This window comes from Microcaecilia unicolor, chromosome 3 (assembly GCF_901765095.1).
Source record: "Microcaecilia unicolor chromosome 3, aMicUni1.1, whole genome shotgun sequence".
Classification (NCBI taxonomy): Eukaryota; Metazoa; Chordata; class Amphibia; order Gymnophiona; family Siphonopidae; genus Microcaecilia; species Microcaecilia unicolor.
This window is the reverse complement of record NC_044033.1, coordinates 396,967,634-396,994,327: the sequence shown is the minus strand read 5'-3', so window position 1 is coordinate 396,994,327 and position 26,694 is coordinate 396,967,634. Positions and strand designations below refer to the sequence as shown.

At 46.4% G+C, this 26,694-nt stretch overlaps 1 protein-coding gene across 2 annotated transcripts in view; it reads right to left on the bottom strand.

The window, feature by feature from the left end:
* The window catches only part of TRAM2 (translocation associated membrane protein 2), a 151,893-nt gene extending 126,788 nt beyond the window's left edge, over positions 1-25,105 (bottom strand). For both annotated transcript variants that reach the window (XM_030195573.1, XM_030195574.1), the window contains exon 1: positions 24,877-25,105. In XM_030195573.1, the coding sequence (XP_030051433.1) occupies positions 24,877-24,996 (120 nt within the window). In that variant the 5' untranslated portion in view covers positions 24,997-25,105. The remainder of the gene's footprint in view (positions 1-24,876) is intronic.
* Positions 25,106-26,694: the final 1,589 nt, after the last annotated feature.

Below are 26,694 nucleotides of genomic sequence, written 5' to 3'. Positions count from 1 at the left end.
ACCAGCCCTTGTCTCCAGGATGCCTTCACCTTTCCCATCAGCAGAACTATGCAGCTCAGAGGCCTGCTCTCTGCCAAGTTCCTGCACCAGCTGGAGCTCAGAATCCACTGAGCAGGGTTGCCACCTGGCAGCAAACAGGTGGGTCAAAGTCAGCAGTGAGTGGGTAGGCAATGAGCAGCTGTTTGTTACACTTTTCTCCATGTTTATTAGCAATGTGAGTCTCACAGATACAACCGGACATCCCCAGGCCTAATCTGCAAGTGGCAACATTGCTGTCGGTATGGTCTGCACAGGATATGTGCCACCAGTGGTTCAGCAGTTTCAGGTCCCTGTTGGATCAATGTCAAGATCTCCGGCAGTGTTTGCCAACAGCCTTTGCAAATCTGGTAAGCTAGCTACACAGCAGCTGCAGACAGAGTCCTGTACCAAGATAAAAATCAGATTCCATCTTTGCTTAACCAGAGTACAAGCACAGCCTTATAATGCCTGGAAACCTCTGGATTTCAACTGTGGTAGGGCAGAAGGAATTATAACACACAAGACATCTTGTGAAAGTGTGCATCATGTCCCTACTGCTTGATAATACTAAGCTAATTCCCAAATCTTCCTGCGAGCAGAAACAAAAGTTGAAATGTGCTACCCAGATGGGTGAAAAATAAAAAGACCTACAGAATACACTGTATGAGGGTCACCTCCTAGCACCAAATTCTGCAGCCTGCCCAGATATGTTCAGTTATACTTAAATAAAGCATGCAGACAGCAATAAGTGAACCTCTGTTACACTTCTGCCAGAGGCTTAGTCACAACTGGGAGCTACAGGGCCATTTATAACATTTGGGGGCTCCTGGGTGACAGCTCCTTCTCTACCAGGAGGGAAACAGAAACAGATTCATTGGCCCTGAGATTTTAACTCTTCTTCAGACAAGCCACATTTCAGCAATAGATTGGGGTTATTCAAACAGGTTTACTACAAATACAAGACGTGGCTTTTAAATTGCAGATAACAGACTGCCACATCCCTAATTACTCTTTAAACATAACAGGGAAAATTCCAGTGGGGAATATTAGTATCCGAGTACAGCTACTGATTCATTCCAAGTAGAAAACTAATGCTGTGAGAGGTTCAACTTTACAAATAAGTCTCACTGATGAGCTCCCACATCTCCTCTCTCACACAGAAGTTCCTAAAGTGGTTTCCCATATCTGGAAGCCTTCTCTCCCCCTCACTCACTTCTTGTTGCAAATCTCTAATACAGAGCAAGAACTTAATAGTTTAACTCTCCTTCACAAGGCATCACCTTTGCTTCTCTCTCTCAAATCTTCCCACACTCCCAGTTTACACCACCTCGACCCCCAGGCACCTTCCTTGGATGAGAAGTAAAAATGATAAACCGGGAAACATTCTGGGCTCCTCTCTATATTTGATTTGATATACTGCTTGATACAGTAGTGTTAAAGCAGTTTTACAATAAAAAAAAAAAAAAAAAGAACCCACACACAAAAACAATACCTACTCTCCCTGCAAGGGTGCAGTTGGTAGGTTACTTGCCTACTGTGCCTACAACCTGAGGGATTTCTGTTAGGTAGCCAGCCTCTTGCAAACTCAGTCATCCATGCACTTGTGGACAGTAAATGAGCATCTGGCCTTAGCAGGGCAGGCAAGGTTGGCCAGGGAGGGGGGGGAATGGCCAGGGCAGGCAATGAGGAGGAGTGACCTAGTGGTTAGGGTGGTGGACTTTGGTCCTGGGGAACTGAGTTCAATTCTCACTTCAGGCACAGGCAGCTCCTTGTGACTCTGGGCAAGTCACTTAACCCTCCATTGCCCCATGTAAGCCGCATTGAGCCTGCCATGAGTGGGAAAGCGCGGGGTACAAATGTAACAAAAAAAAATGTCAAACCATTTTGTTAATAGTCTGCCAAGAAACAGAGGACTACCTTTACATTTACCTCCCCACAAAACACCTCTCAAGCACCACACCCTCTAGGTTACACTAGGGGTTAATGTCTGTGGAGACACTTAGGTAATTAGTAAGGGACATTTATTTTTTTTTCCATTGTGAATCATTATTCTACACCTGACAGCAATTACAGGATGAGCAGAAAAGACAGACCATACACTAAATACACAGGAGATCACCAGGAAAAGATGCCAAGTAGGAAGCAGTGGTGTTTTTCTGCAAAGCCACTGATCTGGAACCTTTTTATTTTTTGAACCTGCTTCTTTTTCCCACTGCAACTGGAGTGGAAAGTGGAGGCCACTGCTGATCCCAACATTTTTTTTTTTTTAGCAAATTGCCATTGGTGGAAAGGTGATCCTGATGGCTCCGCATATAATTACTGTTAAGATTTTAAACCTGTGCTATTTCAACCATTCCGATTCAAGCAGGTCTGGAACAGATGTAGAAGGCAGTGGCAAGAATGGGGCTGACAGGCCGAGTAGTAAGTTTTGGGGGAGGGGGAGGGAAAAAGAAACTCTAGGTGTTGGTTTCAAGTGGGAATTCCTATTCTCCTAACCAGTACATCAGAAAACCAAACCAGGAAGATTAGGTTTAACCATCGCCTAATGAATCACTTCTTATCGGACAGTTGCTAGCTGGGACATACTCTTAGACAGAGAGGGGGAGCTCAGGTCACGTGATGCAGTGAGCGGCGGTGGACGCAGGTTACATCGCGGCTCCGGAACTCCTCACCAAACATAACAATTAACGCTCTCAAACTCCGCAATTGAATAAAAAAAGAGCTCCTGATCAGACCTGGAATATATGGACAAATTTTTGATACAGCAGACAATGTCGGTGAGCACTAAAACAACTAAACGTAAGGACGAGAGGCTCCGCGGGGCGGAAAACAAGATGGCGCCGGTGTCCCCGTCCGTATCTCCAGCGCACGCCCCAACGGATACTCTGGTAACAGAGTTAACGGAGGCGGTTGTTCACGCACTGGACTCCCGATTTAATACTTTGTCGGAGCAAATAGCGGAGCTTAAAAATATGACTTCAGAACTTACACGCCGAACTGGCGAGCTCGAAGCTCGGGTGTCCGAAGTAGAGGATACGCAGCAAGAACAGGGGACGAGTATAGACAAGTTGGAACAGTTGACCATAGAGTACCAGCAAAAGTTAGACGAGCTGGAGAATCGGTCTCGACGAGAGAATTTAAGATTCGTAGGATTCCCAGAGTCCCTGGCGGAGGGGCAATTAAAGACAACTTTGGAAACATGGTTGCAGGCGCGCTACCCGGAGGCCCGGGAAGGCATGGACATTCGCTTAGACAGAGCGCACAGAATAGGCCAGAAGCAACCACGTGAAAATCGCCCTCGGGTGGTTATAGTAAAATTTCATGATTACTCGCAGAAAGCAGCAATATTGCGCCTATATAAAGCCAACAAAGAGGAAGCGAAATATGAAGGAGGATTAATAAAAGTATTCCAGGACTATTCCTCATCTCTCACGCAGCGGCGGAGGGCGTTTACACCGGTGTGTTCGAAGTTGGTGGAAAAGCAACTAAGATTTATATTGCAGTACCCGGCCACACTGAAAGTGCAGACTGCTAACGGATGGAAACTGTTTCAGACACCGGAGTCAGCTTTGGAGTGGATGGAACGTCCCCCAGCATGATCGCAGTGAAGTGGCAGGTGGACGAGAGTCAAAATTCAAAAACCACAGGGGATTTACAAGATTAAGAGGCCACCTTTTGGTTCTATTGAACATCATACCAAGTGAAGAGTAATGACAGGCCGGTAGTTGACGGCGAGAGAAGTCCATGGGTGAACACCAATATGACAAAGAGACATAGAAGAACTGGTCTTCTAACTGTAAGAGACTGTTCAAGGGGCTTGACATTGTGAGGTTAATGTGCACAGTTAAATAGAGAGCACGTAATGAAGTATAGATATGTTACAAAAGTTTGGTGGGGGGATTCCGGGTGCATCAAACAGACCCATATGCCAGGCGAGGGTGGCATGAGGAAGGGGGCAGGGGAAGGAACATGGGGACAGGGAGGGGGGGAGGGGGGGAGAGGGGAATAGAAGGGAAGGGGGGAGGGGAGGGAAGACCAATTCTACCAGGTAGGAAGTTCAGGCATATTGCAGGTAAAACATATGGAATAGAAAAACGACTAATGCACAATGTAGGAGGCGCCGGGTTGTGGCTGGGGAACCTGGGGCCCAGAGCTGGGTTGGACACGCTGAATAGGAGACACCTACAAAAGGCTAATGGCTAAGACTCCTCCTCTGCGTGTGATATCTTGGAATGTATCTGGGATAAATTCCCCAGTGAAGCGGACCAAGATATTAACATGTCTAAAACACCACCAGGCCTCTATTGCATGTCTGCAGGAGACTAAGTTGTCGGACGAGGAACACCAGAAATTGAAACAACAATGGGTGGGGGAATGTTATTATTCATCGGCCACGGGTCACAAAGGGGGAGTAGCAATTCTTATAAAGAGGGGCCTTCCTTGCGAGTCACGGGTAGTGGAAAGAGACAAAGAGGGCAGATATGTTCTGATACACATAAATTACATGAGCCAAAATTATTATCTATGTGGTATTTATGGACCTAATACCCGTGACTCAAGTTTTTTTCCAACTCTAGTAAAATTAGGACTAAAATATGACACGGCACCATGGATACTAATGGGAGATTTCAATCGTGTTAAACCCAGATTTGGACCGATCATCATCCACGGCTTGGGGGGCCATGGGTAAGGGAAAAGGCCTAGATTATTTGTGTGACACGTTAAATCTGGTGGATCCCTGGCGGCTGCTGAACCCTACGCAAAGAGACTACACTCATCTCTCGAGGGTTCACCGGACGTGGTCTCGTATTGACTACATATTGATATCCGCCCCCTTGTTTTCGGTAGTACACTCTGCAGAGGTGGGACCGATGGCTATTTCAGATCACACCCTAATTTGGATAGATGTGGAGTTGGGGCCACCCATTGAGCAACATAGGCGATGGAGATTCCCAGCATACTTAATGGGAGACCCAGATTTCAGATCTTATTTAGAACAGAAGTGGGATAGTTATATTGAGACCAATACACAGCACCAAGACACACCTGAGTTGTTCTGGGAAACATCTAAAGCAGTGATGAGAGGAGAGATCATCAGTTATGTGGCTGCCAGAAACAAGAGAATATCACAAGGCATTATTCAATTAGAACGCCAGTATATACAGGCCAAAAGGAAACACCAGCAATGCCCAACTGAGGCTAATTATGAGCAAATGATGGCAAATTTGGCAGGGCTTAACACATTGATTCATGAACGAACGAAGAAATTCCTATTTAGTAGGCGATATCATTATTTTAAATTCGGCAATAAAAATGGGAAATTATTAGCAAGAATGGTAAAAACATGGACGACTAAAAAACTTATTCACACATTAACAGCACCAGATGGCACACAGCAACACAAACCTACTGAAATCTTACAACTCTTTACAGACTATTTCAAGAAGTTATATGGGGCAGACCCAGAAACAGTAGGTCCAGAGCCAGGGGACTATTTAGAGGACTCGGGAATGCCACGCCTGGCCCAAGAAATCAGGGATCAGCTAAATGATCCCATAAGAGCCCAGGAAGTGCAGAAGGTGATTAAATCTCTTGTAGGAGGCACAAGCCCGGGGATGGATGGGTTCTCCACAGAATATTATAAACTCATGGGTCATAGGGTGTGTGGGCCTCTTACACTATACTATGAGGAGGTAGTGGAGAGTGGAGCTTGGCCTTCTAGAGTGAACGAGGCCCTGATAACCTTGATACCCAAGCCGGGTAAACCCCCAGAAGCTTTAGAAGCATATAGACCAATATCCTTATTGAATCTTGATCTTAAAATATTGGCCAGACTTCTAGCAGATAGGTTAGCAAAACACTTACCGTCTTTGATAGGGGATCATCAAGTTGGTTTCGTGAAAGGGAGGCACCCTGGACTTAATGTTAGGCGAGCTTTGTTAGCGCTAGCACAGAGTCAAGAACAAAAAGATCCGCTTCTGCTAGTGAGTCTTGACGCGGAGAAGGCGTTTGATAAAGTAAGCTGGGAGTATCTTTTTGAGGTATTGAAATATGTGGGATTGGAGGGCTGGTATCTCAGAGCGATTTTGACATTGTATTCAGCACCCACAGCACGTGTTATAGTAAACAACATGATATCCACACCCTTTTCAATACAAAGGGGAACGCGGCAGGGCTGTCCTCTTTCACCCCTTCTCTTTCTACTATATTTAGAACCTCTGCTACGCTCGATCAGTAAGAATAAGGAGATCGCAGGAGTAACAATGCCACAGACTGAAATTAAGGTGCTAGCGTTTGCGGACGATATCCTGCTTACGCTTACAAGGCCACAGGGCTCCCTAACAGGACTGTTGGAAACAGTAGAGGAATTTGGATATTATTCCGGATTCAAATTAAATAAACAAAAATCTGTAGCTCTGCCAACTAATGAGACAATAAAGACACAGTGGGAGGGATCCTTTCCGCTGCAATGGGGCACAAAAGCAATTAAATATTTGGGAGTATATATTCCAGCCCAATTAAATAAAGTACACGCCATCAATTTGCGACCTTTGTGGGAGACCACGAGGCCAGCTTTATTGATGTGGCAAAAATTACCCCTCTCACTATTAGGGCGGGTAGCGCTTTACAATATGATCCTCGTGCCTAAGTGGACATATGTGGTACAGGTGCTTTCGTTGTTTCTAACTCATAAAGAGGAGGTAGACCTCCATAGAATGCTCAGGCGATTCTTATGGGATGGACGTAGAGCCCGAGTGTCATTTAAACAAACATATCTGCCAAAAGACAAGGGAGGATTAGGTGTATTGAGCGTGAAATGGATGTCGGTAGCAGGATGCATGCGACACATAGCGGATTGGTTTAAGGGAACGTCGCACTTTTCCTTTCCAGAAATGGAATGTGCAATGTTGGGCAATATGCATTTTAGTTATTGGTTGCATGTAGGGCTGGGAAGGGGGGCACACCAAAAAAAAGTATTGACACTTTTTAGACCTATGAAAAAGGCATGGAAATGGATTTGTAAATTATTTCAGATAAACCCAAAGGTGACCCCATTCCTGCCCCTGGGAGGAAATACAGAGTTTCCAGTGGGCAGCACCTCAGCTACTTTTGTCGCCTGGAGGTCAGAGGGCATATTTTTTCTGTTTCAGATCATGAAGGGGGATGGCAAGTTGCGGACAGAGGAGGAGTTGTGTAGCCACCAGGGATTAACATGTCAGGACTTCCTTGCGTACACTCAGCTAAAACATTATACAAGCTCACTCCCGCAGCAGTCACTTACTTCCAAAGTGCGCAACCAGTTGACAGAAATATATGACCTAGAAGCACAGAGGGCGGTACCTCTGAAGTATTATCATGCACAGATTAAAGAGGCACAGGCACCAATGCTATATGCTAAATTGGCACAGGAATGGGCATTAGAACTGGGGCTTCGCGTAAGGGAAATAAACATACAGTCTTGCCTCCAGACATGTTATAAAGAATTTGGGAGCACAGATATTAGAGAAACTCAGTATAAATTTCTGATGAGATTATATGTTTCTCCACATAGAGCCTATAAAGCAACCCTGCGGCAGAGCGATGATTGTCCGGGATGCACGGGGCAGAAAGCACACCTAGGACATATGTTTTGGCACTGCCCAGCTGTATTAGCTTTTTGGTCTTTATTATGTGCACAGGTGTCAAAGATGTGGGGGGTAATGTGGAACCGACAACCTGGCCTATTGTTTGAGAAATATGCAACCAGGGGCAGAAAGAAAATAGGCCTCAAAGCTTTTTTACGAAGAGCAGTGATGATGGGGAAGAAATCCATACTTAAATTGTGGCTCAGGGACGAAGGACCCTCGATCCAGTTGTGGCGGGCTTACATGCTCTCCTTATGCGCTATGGAGCGAAAAGATGTACCGGATTTATCATCCCCGAGGGGAGACAAGTTCTTCCAGTGTTGGCAGCCATTCCTGGATACTCTAACACCACTGGCACGGAGTAGAATACTTAATGGATAGATACAAATATACTAACAGAGTACTACCTGGGAGGAAGGGAGGAAGGGAGGGTGGGTGGGGGGTGGGGAAGGGTTGGGGGAGAGGGGAGGGAGAGGGACTAGTCCAAGGAAAAGGGGGAGAAACAATAAAAGGTGTGACATAGTGAGACAAAGTTATATGATGGTTGTGTAAATGATGTTTGTGCAGTGTTAAACTTGTTAGAATGAGACTGGAACAGTACAATTGTTGTTGTCACCAATAAAAGTTTATTTCAAAAAAAAAGACAGAGAGGGGGAGCTAATCAGTTCCTATCTGCTGTCATCTACCACCTTGTGTCTCATGAACCATCTGATTAGTAGATCCTGCAGGTCACTGGATTCTGGGGTCCTTACAATACTTTGCTGTGAGAGTCATATTTATTTATTTTAGATTTTATCACACCTTCTCAGTAGTAGCTCAAGGTGAGTTACATTCAGGTACACTGGGTATTTATGTTTTAACTACAGTTGGACAGTCTAATAGCCTGAACAAAGTTAACCAAGTTTTAGAAATTCATGTACACAGCGGAAGCTTGTGGAAGAATTCATGTTGATTTGTGGTTTCTTTTAAATATTCAGGCCGCTGTAATATCACAGGCCTCACTGTATAAAACAGGAGACCCGCAATAATGCAGTAGAGCAGGTTTTTACATTAGGCTCATAAAGTGGCAGGCTTTAGCCTATTTAATTCATAGCACCCTCAAACCCCCTCTCAAACCATGTATGCAGATAACACTTCTGCTTCCCTTCTCCCACATCTTGAGATTAACACCTTTTTCACATTAAAAGTTTCCATCTTATGGCCAAGCTTAAAGTGAGAGCGTTACACTTCTAGTTTAAACACAGGGACACATCAGTTTTCCTGATGCCACTCTTCCAAGACAGTTCTTGGGAGGTCTTCCACTGCATGAGCCTGCCACACATTTAGCTATGGCAGACTGGTCTATCTATTCATACAGACCTCTGATCTGTGTGACTGCATGGACTGACACAAAAGCAAGACTTGGAAAATATGCCAGAAGGCAATGAATCTTCACCTCTTCTGCCTGTAAAGAGGAGGTCATGTCTATGAAAATGAATGGACCAAAGCCACAGCAAAAGCCTAGACTGTGGCCTCACAGTTTATAATCTCTAAAACTTGGGCTAGTTCAACTGTCTGTGTCAGCTGCATGCAGACAAGAAGCCATTAGTCATTCACAACAAATTTCTGCCAAAGAACAGCTGTTCAAGAAAAAATACAAAACATCTGCTGTCATCCTCACATAGCACCAAAGGTTGAGCAGACAGAATTCATGCTTTCTGCAATAAAAGGCACTTCTAGGTCTGCTCTAGTCATTGTGGATGAAAATAAAAATGAAATAAAGGGCATATCAGTCTACTGAATTAATCTTGCTATTTAGATTTCTGGGTTTTGAGCAGACAGCTTCCTCCTGTTCCTTTACACTTCCAGTTCAATCAGAACTTGAGCTGGGATCTTTCTCCGTTATATGGTGTGATGCACTGGGCAGGGCTGGGCGCTGCCATTTTCAAGGCGACACTGGAAAAGGAGGGAGTGTACTACTCCCTCCTCCAACAAAGGTACGGGGGGGTGCAGGGAAAAGGGCAGCTAGACCACCAGTTTGGGGTGGGGGGACTTGGTTTGTGGTCCACTGGGCCACCAGGGCTGTTTTTTTGGGAGGTGCGTGGGGGGGCTAGGAGAGACTAGAGATCCACCGGATCTTCAGCTCCCCATGAGCTTGTGTCGGGGGGGGGGGGGTTGGGGGGACTGGAGGCCCACCAGACCTCCAGGCCCCATGTTGCTGGACTGGGATGGGGGTTCGGTGGGAGTCACTAAGCCACCAGGGTCTTCCTGTTTCAGGGGGTCTGGTGGTCCTGCAGACCTCCAGCCCGTGTTTGACAGGTCTGGGTTTTGACAGCCCAGACCTGTCAAACAAATGCGGGCAATGCGCTCAGGCACAATCCTCCTGCACTTTAACCTATGATCACAGAAAACAGCATGCATAAATTTGCATGCTATTATCTCTGATCATAGGGGTGGTAAAGCACATTGTTCCAGCAATATTTTTACAGTGCTGTTTGGAACAGCGCAGGGTTTTCAATCATCTGGGCATGAATCACAGATGATCTTAAGGTGGCAAAAGCCGTAAGGATGCTTGGGTGCATAGTGAGAGGAATGACTATCAGGAAAAAGGAAAGTGATCATCTCTAGTGAGACCTCATTTGGAGTACTATGTTTAATTCTGGAAACGGAGTAAAAAAAAAGCACAAGGAGCCTTCAAGAATGGGGGGCATCAAATTAGAACTTTATTAAACAGACCCTGTCAAATCAGTACTTTATTAAATAGGCTCCTTGTGCTTTTTTTTTTTTTTTTACTCCGGTCACGGTTGGGTGTGCTTTGGATTCCCTCTCTTATGTCCCCTTTAATTCTGGAAACTTCATCTTTAAAGTACCAAGAGAGACAGGAAAAGTATCAAGCTAATCTAGATTTCACTGCCTGTTCCCAACTCCCGTTAGACAATCAGGTAGAAGAATGGGATAAACTTTGTGCTGTCCTAGATGACATCTCCCCAAATCCAGGTAAAACATAAAAAAATCCTCATCATAGTTTCAGGTGCCCCTGGTAAACCCAATATTTAACCCAGCTAAAGCAACAACTATGAAAAACTGAACATTACTGGTGACACCAACATACCTTGAGCCCCTTTACTGAGTTTCGGACAGTAGCCGCCACTTATAAAACTGACATTCAAGAAACAAAATGTACATACTTTACTGAAAAAATTTCCAAAGCATCTAACACAGCTGTCCTATATAAACTACTCAAATCACTCACTGCTCCTTCTAACAAAGTCTTTGTCCGCTCCCACTGCACCCACCGTTCAGAATCTAGCTCTTTATTTTAAAAAAGAGATTGCTCTCCTTGTGATCCCTTACTATTGTTCCTTCACCTAGCTCTAATGCACCCGCTGCTACACAGCCTTCCATCGGCCAACTTCAGTCATCAGCAGTATGAAATCCACTACAGCTCCCTCAGACCCAATTCCATCTGTGAATACTAAAAAGTTTTTGGACTCCTTACGATAGCTAAAAGTCTTGAACAATGTCACTTTCCTCTGCCCTGGAAACAGGCTACACTTAGACCTAAAATTAAAGTTGTTACTGTTATTGTTGCCTGCCTACCACCATCAAGTGACCCCTAAAACTACAACCACAACCAGACCAGTACTTGGGCCTAGTAAATGCCAGATCAGCCAATAAAAAATTTCATATGATTCATGATGTCATCAATGAATATTATTATTCTTATTATTACATTTGTACCCCGCGCTTTCCCACTCAAAGCAGGTTCAATGCGGCTTACAAAGTAATAGGGATTACAGAATATTGATAAAGACCTGGTGACTCCCGGGTCAGTTACCACAACTTAGACATCCTGGGAATAACTGAGACCTAGCTGGATGAAAGCAGAGAAGTACCACTGGCTGAACTATGCCCCACAGGATTCACTATCCTGCACCAACCAAGACAAGGGAAGTGGGGTGGAGGGGTAGAAGTCCTGATCCGAGAGACATTCAAACTGCGCAGAGTCTCCATCCCCCACCTGTCTGAGTCAGAATGCCTGCTAATCCAGCTGGGAGAAAAGGAACCAATGTGATGTGGTCTACAGAGCACTTCGCAACACCACATCATCTGTCAAAACACTGCTGAATCTGGTGACCAAGCTAACTCTGAGCTACCTTAGGTTATTGATCATGGGGGCTTTAATCTACACATCGAAACTCCAGACACTACTACTGCTTCCTCCTTGATACGATGGCAGCTCTAGGATTCATTCAGGTGATCAAATCTCCAATCCATGAAAAGGGCCATATGCCAGACTTGGTGTTCTGCAAAGGGGTCGACATCTTGGAACACAAGGCTGGTGGCATAGAGATAACACCCCTATCATGGACTGATCATTTCCTAATCAAATTTTCTATTAAGGACTACATAAAACAGATGGGCCCAATCAAAGTTTGGAAGGAAATCTGAGACATGAGACATCTGACTGCTGAAAACTTCCTATAGGCCTTGTCCTACCCTCATGTGGATGAAAAGATGATGATCATGTCAGAACAGGTTGATATCTGGAATGTATGCTTAGCAATGGCATTAGAAAAAACAGCCTGTCTAAAAAAGAGCCTATGCTCCACAAACAAACGTTCTCCATAGTTCTCCCCAGAACTATGGGTCCTTAAGCGTCAAGGACATCAACCTAAAAGAAAATGAAGAAAATCTCATCTAGATGAAGACAGGCTCAACTCTAGAAACACAAGACAATGTACCGCTAGGCTGAAACAATAGCTAGAAAACAGTATTTTTCTGAAAACATAGAACAAGCTGCAAATTTAACCAAGCAGCTATTTAAAATAATAAACAGCCTACTGCAAACCCCACAACAGAACCAGCCTACCCAGTCACAACTAACCAGCAATGATATTGCCAACAAAATAAAAGGTCTCCATCAGGACTTACAGACAGTCCCATTAAAGCTCCTATCAGCTAATGAACAGAATACTCCCTCTTCCCCACTATGCACAACCATCTGGGAACCAGGTCACAGAGAAAGCTCTTGAAAATATCCTGAAAGGTCTACAGCCTACAACCTGCCCTCTTGATCCCTGCCCAGCAAATATTGTAAAACGAACAAGCACAGATCTCACTGAAGGGTTCCACTAAAACTGTTAACTCCTCCTCTTATGGAAGGGCTGCTGCCAACACTAAAACAATCTGTGGTGCACCCCCTACTAAAAAAAGAGCTCACTGGACTAGGAAAAGCTCGAAAACTACCAACCAGTCTCTTAACATTCCTTTCCTGGCAAAATTTATAGAAAGGAGTCTGATTCCACAAATTCAATCAACCTTCAAAACTTGTCTCTATCACCTACAGCAGCTACGAAATCTCTCTATATATATCGAAAAGACGAGTCTGACCACAGTGGTCCATGCCATGGTAACATCATGACTAGACTATTGTAATGCCCTGTACACTGGCCAAACCAAAAAGAGTTTTTATCAGTTCAAACTAATTCAGAATGCTATAGCATGATTGACAGAAGGCTGCAAGTGGCATGACCACATCACACCCTTCCTGCAAAAGCTACACTGGCTACCAGTACCTTACAGGACTAAATTTAAAACTCTATGTTTGATTTTCAAGGCCCTCAGACAAAATGGGCCAGAGTACTTAAAGAGTAAGTTAATCCTTTACATACCTTTAAGACCTCTAAGTTCCTCTCAAGGATCATCACTATCAGTACCCTCAGAAAAAGAAATTGTACAATGTGATACCCACCAGCGAGCCTTCTCAGGAGTAGCCTCCACACTCTGGAATTTACTCCCAGAGGGACTTCATATAACTCGAGACCATCTATACTTCAGGAAGAAGGTGAAGCCTGGCTCTTCTCCCAAGCCTTTAATATACTGTAACTTAGATCAGTTCCTTATCTCTTGCTTAACTATACAAAGAACTTGCCTTGATTTAAAGTAGATCCTATGCTCCACAAATAAATGTTCCCCATAGTTCTTCCCAGAACTATGGGTCCTTAAACATCAAGGACATCAACTTGAAAGAAAATGGAGAAAAATCTCATCTAGATGAAGACAGGCTCAACTGTAAGAAACACAAGACAATGTACCACCAGGCCGTAACATCAAATTATCCCAACTAATTATCCCAACCATCAAATTATCCCAACTGCCTCAGTACCACGCATCTTGTTCCCATCATAGATCTGCTCTTGGTCCCTCCTCAGCTACATGGTAAGCCATATTGTAGAAAATCCTTAGCATCATATCTATGTTACTTGAATGTTCTAATGCATGCATGTAGGTGTATCATTAGCATTATACTAACATTGTATTATATCACTGGTATTTGAATTCCAATGCTGTTAAATGTGTATATTTTTGACACTGTTTCACAGTAGTTCTATTATTAGGTTTCAATTTACTGTTTCCAAGTTTACCTCATTTATTGCATTTATGTTTATTCTTGGTTATTTTACTATTGTTATACTGTTAACAAAATTGTAAGTTTTATGCTAAACTGTACCTGTTGTACACCGCCTTGGGTGAAACACTTTATAAAAGCGGTCAATAAATCCCAATAAATAAAATAAAGATCAAACACATCTAATCAAGAATGCAATAATTATTGTCCAATTGCCAATCTCCCCTTCATAGCCAAAATTGTAGAAAACACAGTCTATTCTCAACTTCAAGATTTTCTTGATAAAACATTAGCACTTCATCCTAATCAGACAGGCTTCTGCCCTTTTAAGAGTACTGAAACATCTCTTTTTGGGCTACCTACCTATATACGATATCATCTTGACCACTCTACTTCAGTTCTTCTATTGTCCCTGGACTTAACAGCAGCTTTTGACCTTATTGATCATACCATTCTTCTCTCAAGACTACAACAGTTGGGCCTAAGAGATACTGTGCTTCAATGATTTGCTTCCTATCTCTCTGATCGCTCTTATATGGTTCAAATTAATGACTCAATTTCAAATCCCTTTTTTCTCCCATATGGTGTTCCACATGTTTCAGTCTTAGCACCTATGCTTTTCAATCTTTTTGTCACCTTTTCTAATACTACTCTAATGTTTGGAATTCATCCCATATGTCTATGCTGATGACATACAAATCCTTTATACACTTCATCCTACCGATCCAACCCATATTCATTGTATCAATGATAACTTAATTTTAGTCACCAATTGGCTCTCTGACAATAAACTTGTCTTGAATCCAAATAAATCTAAACTACAAACCAGCCCTCTATTTCATTACCTGTCCCGATTCAACTCCATCCCATCTCAGTTCCTCTGGTATAGAATATCAAAATACTTTCCTGGTTGGCGACTCCTAATGTGGAACCTTGCATTACGTAGCTATAATTCGGGTTACTCTTTCTCACATTTAACCCTACTCTATGTTTTTTTATCTTTTAACCAGTTTTTAATCCACAATAGAACATAAGAACCGCCATACTGGAAAAAGACCAAGGGGGTCCATCAAGCCCAGCATCCTGTCTCTGACAGCGGCCAATCCAGGCTTCAAGAACCCGGCAAAACCCATTAAAAAATTAATTTTTAATAATGTTCAATGGACTTTTACCTCAGGAACAATACCTCCTATCCCATGACTTTCCAATTTCCTCTGGAGGCTTTCATGAGGTACTTTGTCAAATGCCTTTTGAAAATCCAGATACATAATATCGACCAGCTCACCTTTATCCACATGTTCATTCACCCCTTCAAAGAAATGTATTAGATCAGTGAGGCAAGATTTCCCCTCACTAATCCATGTTGGATTTGTCTCATTAATCCATGCTTTTGAACATACTCTATCAAATAGGAAGTGGACCAATGACTCCAGGGAAACGGGACTATGGTGATAAAGGAAACAGCTGTATTCGCAGACTCGACACAGTACTGTGTTTTGGCCACAGGCCTGCCTCAGGAGTCTAAATTTTTTAAAAAATAATAAAGCAGCATCAAAATCTGGTACAAAACATAATGAAATCAAAATCTAATATGAACAGTATAATTTTTTGAAACTTATGTTAACATATATGTAAACATGTAAATCAATAAATACAAGCATCATAACTTATATCATAAGTAGATACAGCAATAACATAGAATCAAAATGCAGTATAACAGAAAATGAAACCAGAAGTCCCGTTGGCCGCCTGCAGCTGGGGGCTCAACCCTCGGTGAACGGCGGTCGCCGCGGGTGAAGATTTGGGGTTGCATGGCTGTCCTCTGAGGTCCTTCGGGGCCTTGCAGGACCTAAGGGCTCACCTTCTCTTCAGACAAGACAGGAACCTGAAGCCATGAGCTCACCTACGCAACCCGATCTACGGGACCTGGCTAAAATCCTCCAGCAGCAACAGTTGAACGCCCTGTCGGGGGCCCTGCAGAATATCTGCTCTCAGTTAACCACTGTCCAGGTTCAGAACCAGGCCGCTGCGACACACCAGGCCGCTGCAGCAGCTCCCCGTCAGGGAGTGTCCTTCCCCGGACCTCGGTTCCCTGAGCCTACTCGGTTTGATGGTGTCCCTGGTAGTTGCCGGGGGTTTCTCAACCAGTGCAACTTATACTTCAAGATGCAACCGGAGGCCTTTGCCTCAGACCAGGTAAAAGTGGCCTATGTTATTTCCTTGCTAACGGGACGACCACTAGCCTGGGCGTCCCCGCTATGTGAACAACAAGATCCGCTTTTGGACAACTACGCGGAGTTCCACCGCCGGTTCCGCATGGTGTTTGATCTTCCAGGAAGGCCATCTTCCGCCGCCTCCGAGCTGCTGCGGATCCAACAGGGCGAAGGGACCGTGGCGGACTATGCTATCCGGTTTCGAACCCTGGCGACAGACTTGCGCTGGAATCAAGAGTCCCTATCCGCTATCTTCCTGGAGGGGCTTCAGGATCGAATCAAGGACGAGCTGGCCGGTCGGGAGGTTCCGGGGCAGCTGGACGCCTTGATCTCGCTCTGTGTCCGGGTGGATACCCGTTTCCAGGAAAGGGCTAGAGCCCGTGCGGACCGGCGGAGGGGGTCCGGAGGCGGGTCCCGGCCTAGTCGGGTACTTTCCCCCCGACGGGGCTCCAGAGGGCCAAGGGAGGCCTCCGAGGAACCCATGGTCATCGGCCGTCAACGATTAACCCCGTCTGAGAGGACTCAACACCTTCGGGGCGGCCTTTGCCTGTATTGCGGCGAGGCCGGTCACTTCATCAGCTCTTGCCCCGCACGGCCGGGAAACGCCACTCCCAAGGCGCCCTGAGGGGAGGGGTCTTGGGGCACTCTAATCCCCTACCAGACAACCTGATTACTCTCCCGGTGACCCTGCGGTGGCAGGAGACGGTGGTTCACACCCGAGCTTTATTGGATTCCGGGGCCAGGGGAAATTTCATTTGTCAGGAACTCCTGCGGCAGATGGGATGGCCTATACTGCCCTATCGGCCTGCTTTGCAAGTGACGTCCATCCAGGGGACAGCGTTACCCCAGCCTATCACAGAGGTGACTCCATTTTTGGGGCTCCAGGTGGGGGAAGACCACCGTGAGGAGGCTCAATTTCTGATTTTGCCCCGTACCATTCATCCTGTGGTACTGGGCCTGCCCTGGTTACAGCGTCACACCCCTGTAATAGATTGGACTTTAGGCAAAATTCAAGCCTGGGGTGGCGCCTGCACCGAGACCTGTTTGAAGGGTCGGGAATCCAGCTACCCCGCGGTAGTGGCTACTCCTAGAACTGTGCCAGTCTGTCAAGCTGCTCTGCCAGAGGAGTACCAGGATTTCACTGATGTGTTTAGTCCAGTCGAAGCGGATGTGCTACCCCCCACATCGGTCCTTTGATTGCGCTATTAATCTGATGACCGGCAAGATGCCACCACGGGGCCGACTCTATACACTGTCCCGAGAGGAATCGAAGGTCATGCAAGCTTACATCCGGGAGAATCTCCAGAAAGGGTTCATTCGCCCCTCCACGTCCCCTGCCGGAGCAGGATTCTTTTTTGTGACCAAGAAAGATGGCTCCTTGAGGCCCTGCATTGACTATCGGGGCCTAAATGCCATCACCGTAAAGGACCGATATCCTCTGCCCCTTATTCCGGAGTTGTTTGATCGGCTGCAGGGGGCCCAGATCTTCACCAAATTGGACCTCCGTGGAGCCTACAACTTGGTTCGTATCCAGCAGGGGGACGAATGGAAAACTGTGTTTAATACGCTTGAGGGGCACTTTGAATACCGGGTGATGCCCTTCGGCCTGTGCAAAACTCCAGCGGTGTTCCAGAGGTTCATTAACTTCGCCCTTGAAGATCTGCTTTATTCTATGGCAATTGTATACCTAGATGACATCCTGATTTTTTCCAAAGATCCCCAGGAGCATGTGGCCCACGTTCGGACCGTCCTCCAGCGTTTGCGGCAGTATCGCTTGTTTGCCAAACTCAGCAAATGCTCCTTTCACCAGCAGACTCTGCCTTTTTTGGGACATATTCTATTACCTGGGGGTCTGCGAATGGATCCAGACAAACTCCGCGCTATCCAGGAGTGGCTGCAACCCCAAGGCCTGAAGGCGCTGCAACGGTTTCTGGGGTTTGCTAATTACTATCGTCAATTTATTCCCCATTATTCTCAATTGACAGCTCCGCTGACAGCGCTCACTAAGAAGCACGCGGATGTTAGGAACTGGCCGGCCGAGGTGCTAACGGCGTTCAGTCAGTTGAAGAAAGCATTTGAATCCGCTCCCATCCTTCAGGCCCCGGATCCGGACAAACCTTTTGTGGTAGAGGTGGACGCCTCTGCTTTGGGCGCCGGGGCAGTCCTCTCTCAAGTTAACGCCAAGGGCCGGCGTCAACCTTGTCTCTTCTTCTCCTGAAAGTTTTCCCCAGCGGAACGCAATTATACTGTAAGAGACAGAGAATTGCTAGCTTTGAAGTTAGCCCTGCAAGAGTGGAGACATCTGCTGGAAGGGGCAGAGCATCGATTTACAGTGATTACGGATCACAAGAATCTTTTGTAACTGCAGGAAGCCCAAAGGCTGAATCCGCGGCAAGCCCGCTGGTCGTTGTTCTTCGCCAGGTTCCGGTTTCAACTTGTGTTCTGGTCGGCTGCGCAGAATACCCCTGCGGACTCCCTCTCCAGAGCCTTCGAAGTTCCAGAGGAGATTGAGGAACCTCATCCTATGTTGGATCCAGCCTGCCTCTGTGCGGCCCCGGGTGGGGTCACCCCGACACGGGAATTCGTGCCTCCGCAGAACCGGGAAAAAGTAATGCATTGGGGACATTCCTCTGTATGGGCCGGACACTTTGGGTTTCAGAAAACCCTCCATCTGATTTCTCGACAGTACCGATGGCCTCGTATGAATCAAGATATCCTTCAGTTTGTCACGACCTGCCCCACCTGTACCCGGACCAAGTCTGTGGTGGGGCGCCCCTGGGGAGATCTGCAGCCCTTGCCCATTCCTGCAGCCCCCTGGGAGAAATTGTCTAAGGATTTCATTACGGATCTTCTCCGCTCCCAGGGGCACACTGTGATTTGGGTGGTGGTAGACCGGTTCTCTCGTATAGCACACTTCGTTCCCCTGCCAGGGCTTCCGTCGGCAGCACTGTTAGCCCAGCAGTTCATCCAGCACATTTTTCGGCTCCATGGGCTACCAGTCAGGATCATCAGTGACCGAGGAGCCCAGTTCACTTCACGATTCTGGAGAGCCCTGTGTTCCGCTCTGGGGGTTGTTACCCATTTCTCCTCTGCCTACCATCCTCAGACCAACGGGATGGTTGAGAGGATTAACCAGACGTTGAAGGGGTTCTTGCGGGCTTTTGTTAACAGGCGGCAAGACAACTGGGCATCCCTTCTCCCGTGGGCCGAGTTCGCGTATAACCACAGTGAACACTCTGCCTCTGGGCAATCCCCATTCTTCATGATGTATGGACAGCATCCGCGGCTGCCTCCGCCCATTCCCTCTGACTCCTCTACGCCCCTGGTTACTCACACCCTTGCTGACCTGCGGGAAGTCTGGAACATGGCCCGAGAGCAACTACAGAAAGCAGCCACCAGGTATAAGTCATTTGCGGACCGGCACCGGCGCCCCGCCCCGGTTTTGCAGCCGGGGCAAAAGGTACGGCTGAGTACCAAATACCTGAGGCTCCGGGTGCCCTCTCGGAGGCTGGGGCCACGGTACATCGGGCCATTTGTGATCCAGTCTCGAATCGGAACTGTGACATACCGCCTGCGGCTACCTAGAACTCTACGGATCCATAACGCCTTCCATGTTTCTCTGCTGAAGGTCTTTCGGGGGTCTAAGTGGCATCCACAGAGTAAGAAGTCAGTTGTTCTAGAGGCTGACCCCGATCCCGAGTACGAAGTTGAAGAAATCATAGACTCCAAGAGGCGCTGGGGGAAGCTGCTCTACCTGTTATCATGGAAGCATTTCGGTCCCGAGGACAACTCCTGGGAGCCGGCTACCAATGTACATGCCCCAGAGTTGGTACGGGCCTTCCATGATCGCTATCCTCAAAAACCAGGACCCAGGAGGAAGGGGGCATCCGGGGGGAATACTGTCACATCCGTCACTCCCTCCGGCTGCTCCTCCGCTGGAAGCAGGAGCCGGTGTCCATCGCGGCGAGGGCCAGCCTTCTTGAGGCCGCCGCGGAGAGCCGCCGAGGCCGTGGGCCGGCGATCGTGGCTGCCGGGCTCTCGATCGCCAGCTATGGGGTCCGTACTCGCACCAGTGAGGAGAATGGCGCCGAGACGCGATGGCCGGAGTCTCCTTCACTTTCGGGCGCGGGAACCCAAAGCTCCGCCTCAGAGGAGTTGGATTGGGATGCCGGTGCGGTAGTCCCGCCTGGGAGGTCGGACAGAGCCAATCTGAAGGATGCTGTCAGTAACCGGGTTCTGATTGGCCAGCCATGTCGGCTGGGGCTGGGCGGTTGAATGCTGACAGTATTTAAGGAGCAGGCCTGAGATAGGACATTGCTTCAGGTTCTGTTTCCCGAGGCCAGTCTCCGTGTGTTCCAGTTTTCAGTTCGTTTTCCTTGCTCTCCTGGTTTTGACCTTTGCATTGTTTTTGGACAATTCTGCTAGCCGCCTGCCTTGACCTATTGCCTGTTTTGCCTACGCTGTGAGCTGCCTGCCCTGACCTGTTGCCTGTTTCGGACTCCTCTGTTTTCCTCCTGCCCTCCTGGCTCCAGTATTGGGTCAGTTCGTCAACCCCGCGGTTCCGGAAGTCCCGTTGGCCGCCTGCAGCTGGGGGCTCAACCCTCGGTGAACGGCAGTCGCCGCGGGTGAAGACTTGGGGTTGCATGGCTGTCCTCTGAGGTCCTTCGGGGCCTTGCGGGACCTAAGGGCTCACCTTCTCTTCAGACAAGACATATAGAAGTGTCCACACCAGGCTCCATGGATGACATCAACCACATAGAATATCATGCTTGCTTGTCCTTGGAGAACATATTTAAAACACATTTAGAAGAGAAGAACTCCATTAATTAAATAGGAAAGCCTACAAACATTCACACCAGGCAAAGTAAGGAGACGGGGGAAAAAAAGGGCATCAAGAATAAATTAAATTGGGAATCAATGGTCTCTGTCAGTTTAAGGGGGTTGGCAATCTTGACTCCAAAAAGCCACACTAAAAAAAAATGCAGTTTCAGTGCAGCTTTAAAAAAGATATATGAAACCTCTGTCCACAGATGGTTATAATCACAGTTTCTTAAATTCCCTGTGAGCCTTGCTCTTTTTACATTCATGGAGGAGAGGAGGGAATATTTAGATTTTACTTCAAGCCTTCGATCTATGGAAAATGATACATTCTGCTATCTCAGTAAGCTTACCAAATATCTAAAAAGCATGTGTGTGTATTTATCTGTTCCCCTTCTGTTCTTTGGTTGGAAGCATAGCACACGCGCAGATAGATCACATTTTGAATGGTACTCTTTAGGCAGAATCTGAAAACTGTACAAGAGTGTGAAGACCCTTGCAAGGCACTGTATATATTAAAGGGGCCAACTGTATTAAAGATTTTTCCCATTTTGGGACCAATGGAGTAAAGGCTAAACAAATTTCGGTTTCGGCGCTGCTCTGTCTGTCGCCCCCTCCCTCCCCAACTGGGCCTACCTTAGTGATCCAGAGGACTTTTTGGGGGCAGGAATGAACACCACTCATTCCTGCCCTGTACCACTGCTCCATCACAATAGCTGCCAAGATTGCCACCAGAGGTCCCAGCAACCATTTTGTGACTGGAACCAGAATGGGCAGGAGGCAGTGCCTGAGTTTTTTTGTGTTTTTTTTTTTTTTTATCAGATGTGGGGTTGAAGTGGGGGCAGTTTAGGTTTCTGCTAAAACTGAGTAGCCAATTCTAGCCACAGTCAGTTTCAGTAGAAACTGAAGATCCTGGGCTCAGTCAGGTCTCCAATGTAGTTAAGTGTGCTAGGTTTTGCATACCTACTACTAATCATTTCTATAGCGCTACTAGATGTACACAGCACTGTACACATTATATACAGGTACTTTATCTGTCCCTAGGGGGCTCACAATTTAAGTTTTTGGTACCTGGGGAAATGGAGGGTTAAGTGACTTGCCCAAGGTCACAAGGAGCTGTAGTGGGAACTGAACCCAGGTTGTCAGGACCAAAGTCCACTGAACTAACCATTGGGCTACTCCTACATACCATTTTGCTTGGCATTGGCACACAATGCACAAACGAGTTTTGAATACAAGCTAACCTGCAAAGCCTTGCATAGACATCAGGGCACAGCATGTTCAAATAGGTGCTAATGGAGTAATGAAGCTATTAGCACAAAAGACCAAAAGGCTGAGCTAGATACCAGGGTTTAATGCAAGGTCTGAGAAAGCATATAAGGTTTGCTTGTTCTTCTGCTTTTTTTCCCCTCTTTACTGCAGGCATGTAATAACCACAATTTTTGTTTCCGAAATAAGCAGGGGGTTTACAAAAAAAAAAAAAAGAATTGAAAACTAAAGGGAATGTGTGCTGGACTGTTGAGAGTTGCAATTTTTTTGGTCATCAAACCAGTGTGCGCATGCATGTGCCTGGAATTCTATTCTGTACAAATGCAAGTGCTGCAAACGTTCTGTGCACAGAATGGCATTCCAGCAGATAAGCAGTTGTGTGAACAAAATATAGCTTCCGCTACTTCCGCTACTGCAGACCCATGTGCCCCTTCCTTGTTACTACACCTTATTTTACACTGGGTCTGTTTGCATATTTAATAACTGCATTGGAGCACACACCTTATTTCTTCAACTAGGCCTACAAAGAGAACATATAGCCTTAATAATCCACCTCACCAACCTACCCAGTTATGAAAGTCCACCTTCTACACTTACCATATTCACTTCCTTCATTCTTCCCTTACTTAATCCCTGCACAATTCTAATTGTATCTGATATCCTGAATTGACAATGTCATAACAAAACTATGTAAGCCACATTGAGCCTGCAAATAGGTGGGAAAATGTGGGATACAAATACAATAATCATAACTTTGCTTAACCCTTGCATTAGAAGTTGTGCATTAAGCTCTAACACAATGGTTCTGTATTGGCCTAGTCCATAAGGGGAAATCAAAGCCTCAAGAGTACAGAGAGGGAAAAATAACTTCTGCAAACAATAGTAGGCAACACTTATATGACAGACCCACTCAAGGCACATAATAAGTAGTACCTCTATTTCATGAGAATATATTAAATTTGTGCTGCAAGAAATATAAGATTATGTTGAATAAGGGTAACCATGTATAGCATGGGTTATAAAGCACTGAATCATCTACACTATTCCCCCCCCCCCCCCCCCCCCCACATTTTCTAGCAAGTCAGAATATTTTGCATGCCATTTCTGTATTTATATCTCTAATAGATCAGGATCTACTGGCTTCTATTCAGGGGGTTTTTTCAGTTTCTGTGCTGTATGTAAAAGCTCAGTCTAGTTAAGGAAATGACTTTTTCACTTCTGCATTTAAGAGGAGGAGGAGGAGGGGGAAAGAGTCCCTTCTCTTTTTCCTTCCCGTCTCCGTCTCCCTGCTGGGTACAGGGTCATTTCAGTGTGAAACGTGGCGATGGGCTGGAAGTTTGGAAGTTAAGGGGGGAGGGAAGGGGGTGAAGAACAAGGAAAGCATTTTAGTGAAAATCCTCGTTAGGGCGGGGAGGAAACTCCAGCTCGGGACAAAGTCGCTGAGCTCAGTAAAGAGCCACATTCCTCACATTTTTAGCCCGAACTGCAGCAGCGCTCGGCTAGAATTTCTTAACTTCCTACGAGAAAGGGAAGGAAAAAGGGAAAGAAAAAAAACCTCTCAGGGTAGGAGGCGTCTCTCTCAGGGTCCCAGCAAGCAGGGGAAATGGGAAGGGTGGCAAATGCAAAACAGAAAATTCCTAGAGTTGTTGGGGCTTTTTTGTTTTCGGGGGAGAGGGAGAAGTTAGGACCGCCAGCAACTGAACTTCCTTTTCAATTAATAATCTCTCTCATCTCTGATTTACACAAATAAAAGCAATTAGAGAAAGGAAGTTAGACCAGGCCACCGAGGGAAATGAACTGAAGTTTACAGTGAGTTGTTGTGTCTGCCAGACCTTTATCCCCCGTCTGACACTGGCCCTCCTCCCCCCAGTCACCTGAACTCTCCCTTCGGCACTGATTTCTAACTATGCACATTTAGAACTTAGTTTAACGCTGTCCCACTGCGTATAAGATCCGCTCCTCCTTCTCCTCCAGTCGCAGAATTACTCTTGGGTAGAATCTGGGACAGTCCCGCCTGCCGATTTCAGCTCCAGGGCCGGTATTAGACATGCTGGAGCCCAGAGCAGAAATTTGGAAGGGAGCCCCAAACCCCAACTGCAGATTTTACCTTCTTCAGCTATGACCTGTTTGAAGCCTCCTATAGAATGGAGGCCCATTCTGGGAGGTGAACATTACAAAACTATGCTTTCATGATGGACATATTCAGTGTAGAACTCACCCCCCCCCCCCCCCCATGAATGGGAGTCAAACTAAGCTCAGTCATGCTTCTTGCTTTCTCCCTACTTCAGTGATAGTTGTTTTAACAGTCCTGATGCACCCCCTCCCCCCATTTCTATACCTCAATCTCCCGGCTGGGCTGGCTGGGGCAGCGAATTATGCTGCTCCATCGAGGCCCAGAACCAGGATCTTCCCCGGCCGTACTTAAAGAAATGGACAAGAAGCAATTCCTACTAAATGAGGAAGGGGGGGGGAGGGATGCCGACCCATACCCCTCTGCTGTTGGCGATGGACCTGTGGCGCAAGGAAAGGAGAACGGTCTCACCTCGAACATGAGCCCGATGAGGATGCACACCACGATACAAAAGCCGATATCGGCGTGATTGTGGATGACAAACTCCTGACTGAAAAGTGGATAACTTTTGGTCCGCCTACGGAAAGCCATGACCTAGGTGGATTTGTCCCACTGCAAGACAGCCCCGATCTTGTATGCAGTAGATTCTCTCTCTCTGCTCAAAACTTCTGCTTCTTTCTTCCCTCAGCCTACTTCTGCAGCCCGCCCCCTGCTCCCTGCCCCGGAGCAGGCTCAGCACACCCCACCGGCTTAACCCTTCTCCTGCCAGACCAGTACGCAGCCTTTATTTGCATTAAGTGAGCCGCTCGGTATTATTATTATTATTGTTGTTTCTTTTCCTTTTTTTTTTTTTTTTTTGTTTGCTAGAGTGTGGTTTTAGGGTAACGGGTCCTTTAAGAGGCGGTTCGCTCCCGCCTCTACCCCGGCGAGGGCAAGCACCGACCCTTTTACCTTAATAGGAAGTGAAGACTGTCGGCTGCGGTGGCTTTTGTTTCTCCCCTTGCGCGTTTATTTAGGCTGTGTATGGATTTCCATGTTTTGGAGGAATGGGAGAATGCGCATTTTTGCTGGTTTTGTTTTAGAATGAGCTGAACCAGGTCAGTTTGTGAGGACGGAGGAGAAGAGGCTGGCCTGGAGGAGAGAGGAGAGGAGAGGAGGAGGAGGAGGAGGGAAAGCAAAAAAGTAGACTAGGGTGAGCCCAATGGTAGTAACATCAGGTTTGTATAATAGCATTAACTCTTACAAGCCATGCCATCATTGTTTGCACGGATAGTGTAATATCTTGTACTTGGTGGTCAGGTTAGAAAACAGTTTTGAGCAGATGGAACTCCCCACCCCCATCATAGTTTTGGGTTGAGAGGTCAATGCAGAAAGCCATGCGCCCATGCCTGAGCGTGTGGCCTCTACTGTCAGATTAATGAGAACATGTTCACTGCGATGTAATCTTGAAGATGCAAATTCAGGGGGTAATGTAGGTAATTCCGTGGCTATGAGTATGCAAATTACTACAGCATTAAAACCCAGTAATCCACAGTTCATTGTCAAACGTCTCCCTTCTTGCCAGTGTGTGAGTAATGGTTGGCTAAACAACCACTGAAGAGAAGGGTGATCTATTTTTTTTTCCAAAAAATACAAACCTGCTGCTGCTAGGTCTGAACCCGTGACCTGGCTTTCTGCACCAGCCCCTCTCTAGTAGTCTAGCGGGTCACCCCTCCTGATCTAACCTCCTTCCCCCAACATAAAATTACCATATTGGCAGACTGACCCCACTTGGTGCATCCTGGAATGCGCAGAGTGGGGTCAAGTGCCACAGTTTTCCAAGATGGTGGCCTCAGGGGCTGTTACCAGTTGACATCACGCCCACCACTATGCTGGGGGAGCCCACTAGAAGCAGGGAATTTTTTTTCTTTAAACGGTGGGGGTTAACTTAGGTCCCCTAGACTAGACTCAAGAGATTCTGGGACCGATGCAGAAAGTTGTGTCCGGGGCAGAGCTCAGATGGGGGGGGGGGGGGAGAGAGAGAGGTGTCGCCTTATACTTTCTAAACTGCCTGGCAGTAGATTTCTGGTATTGTGCTTGCATGGTAGATAGCGCACAGCTCTGCGTTGCTGCAGGTTAAGTAAAAGACTCCTTAACATATATTTAATTTTAAAACTTTTTATTAATGAAAACAACATTGTGTACAAAAAAAAGAGCTGTAACTATATAAAGTACTCGAAACAGTACAAAACTAAGAGCCTTTTACCAAACAGTGGTAAAAGGTGGCCTCAGCACATAGCAATCTCACAC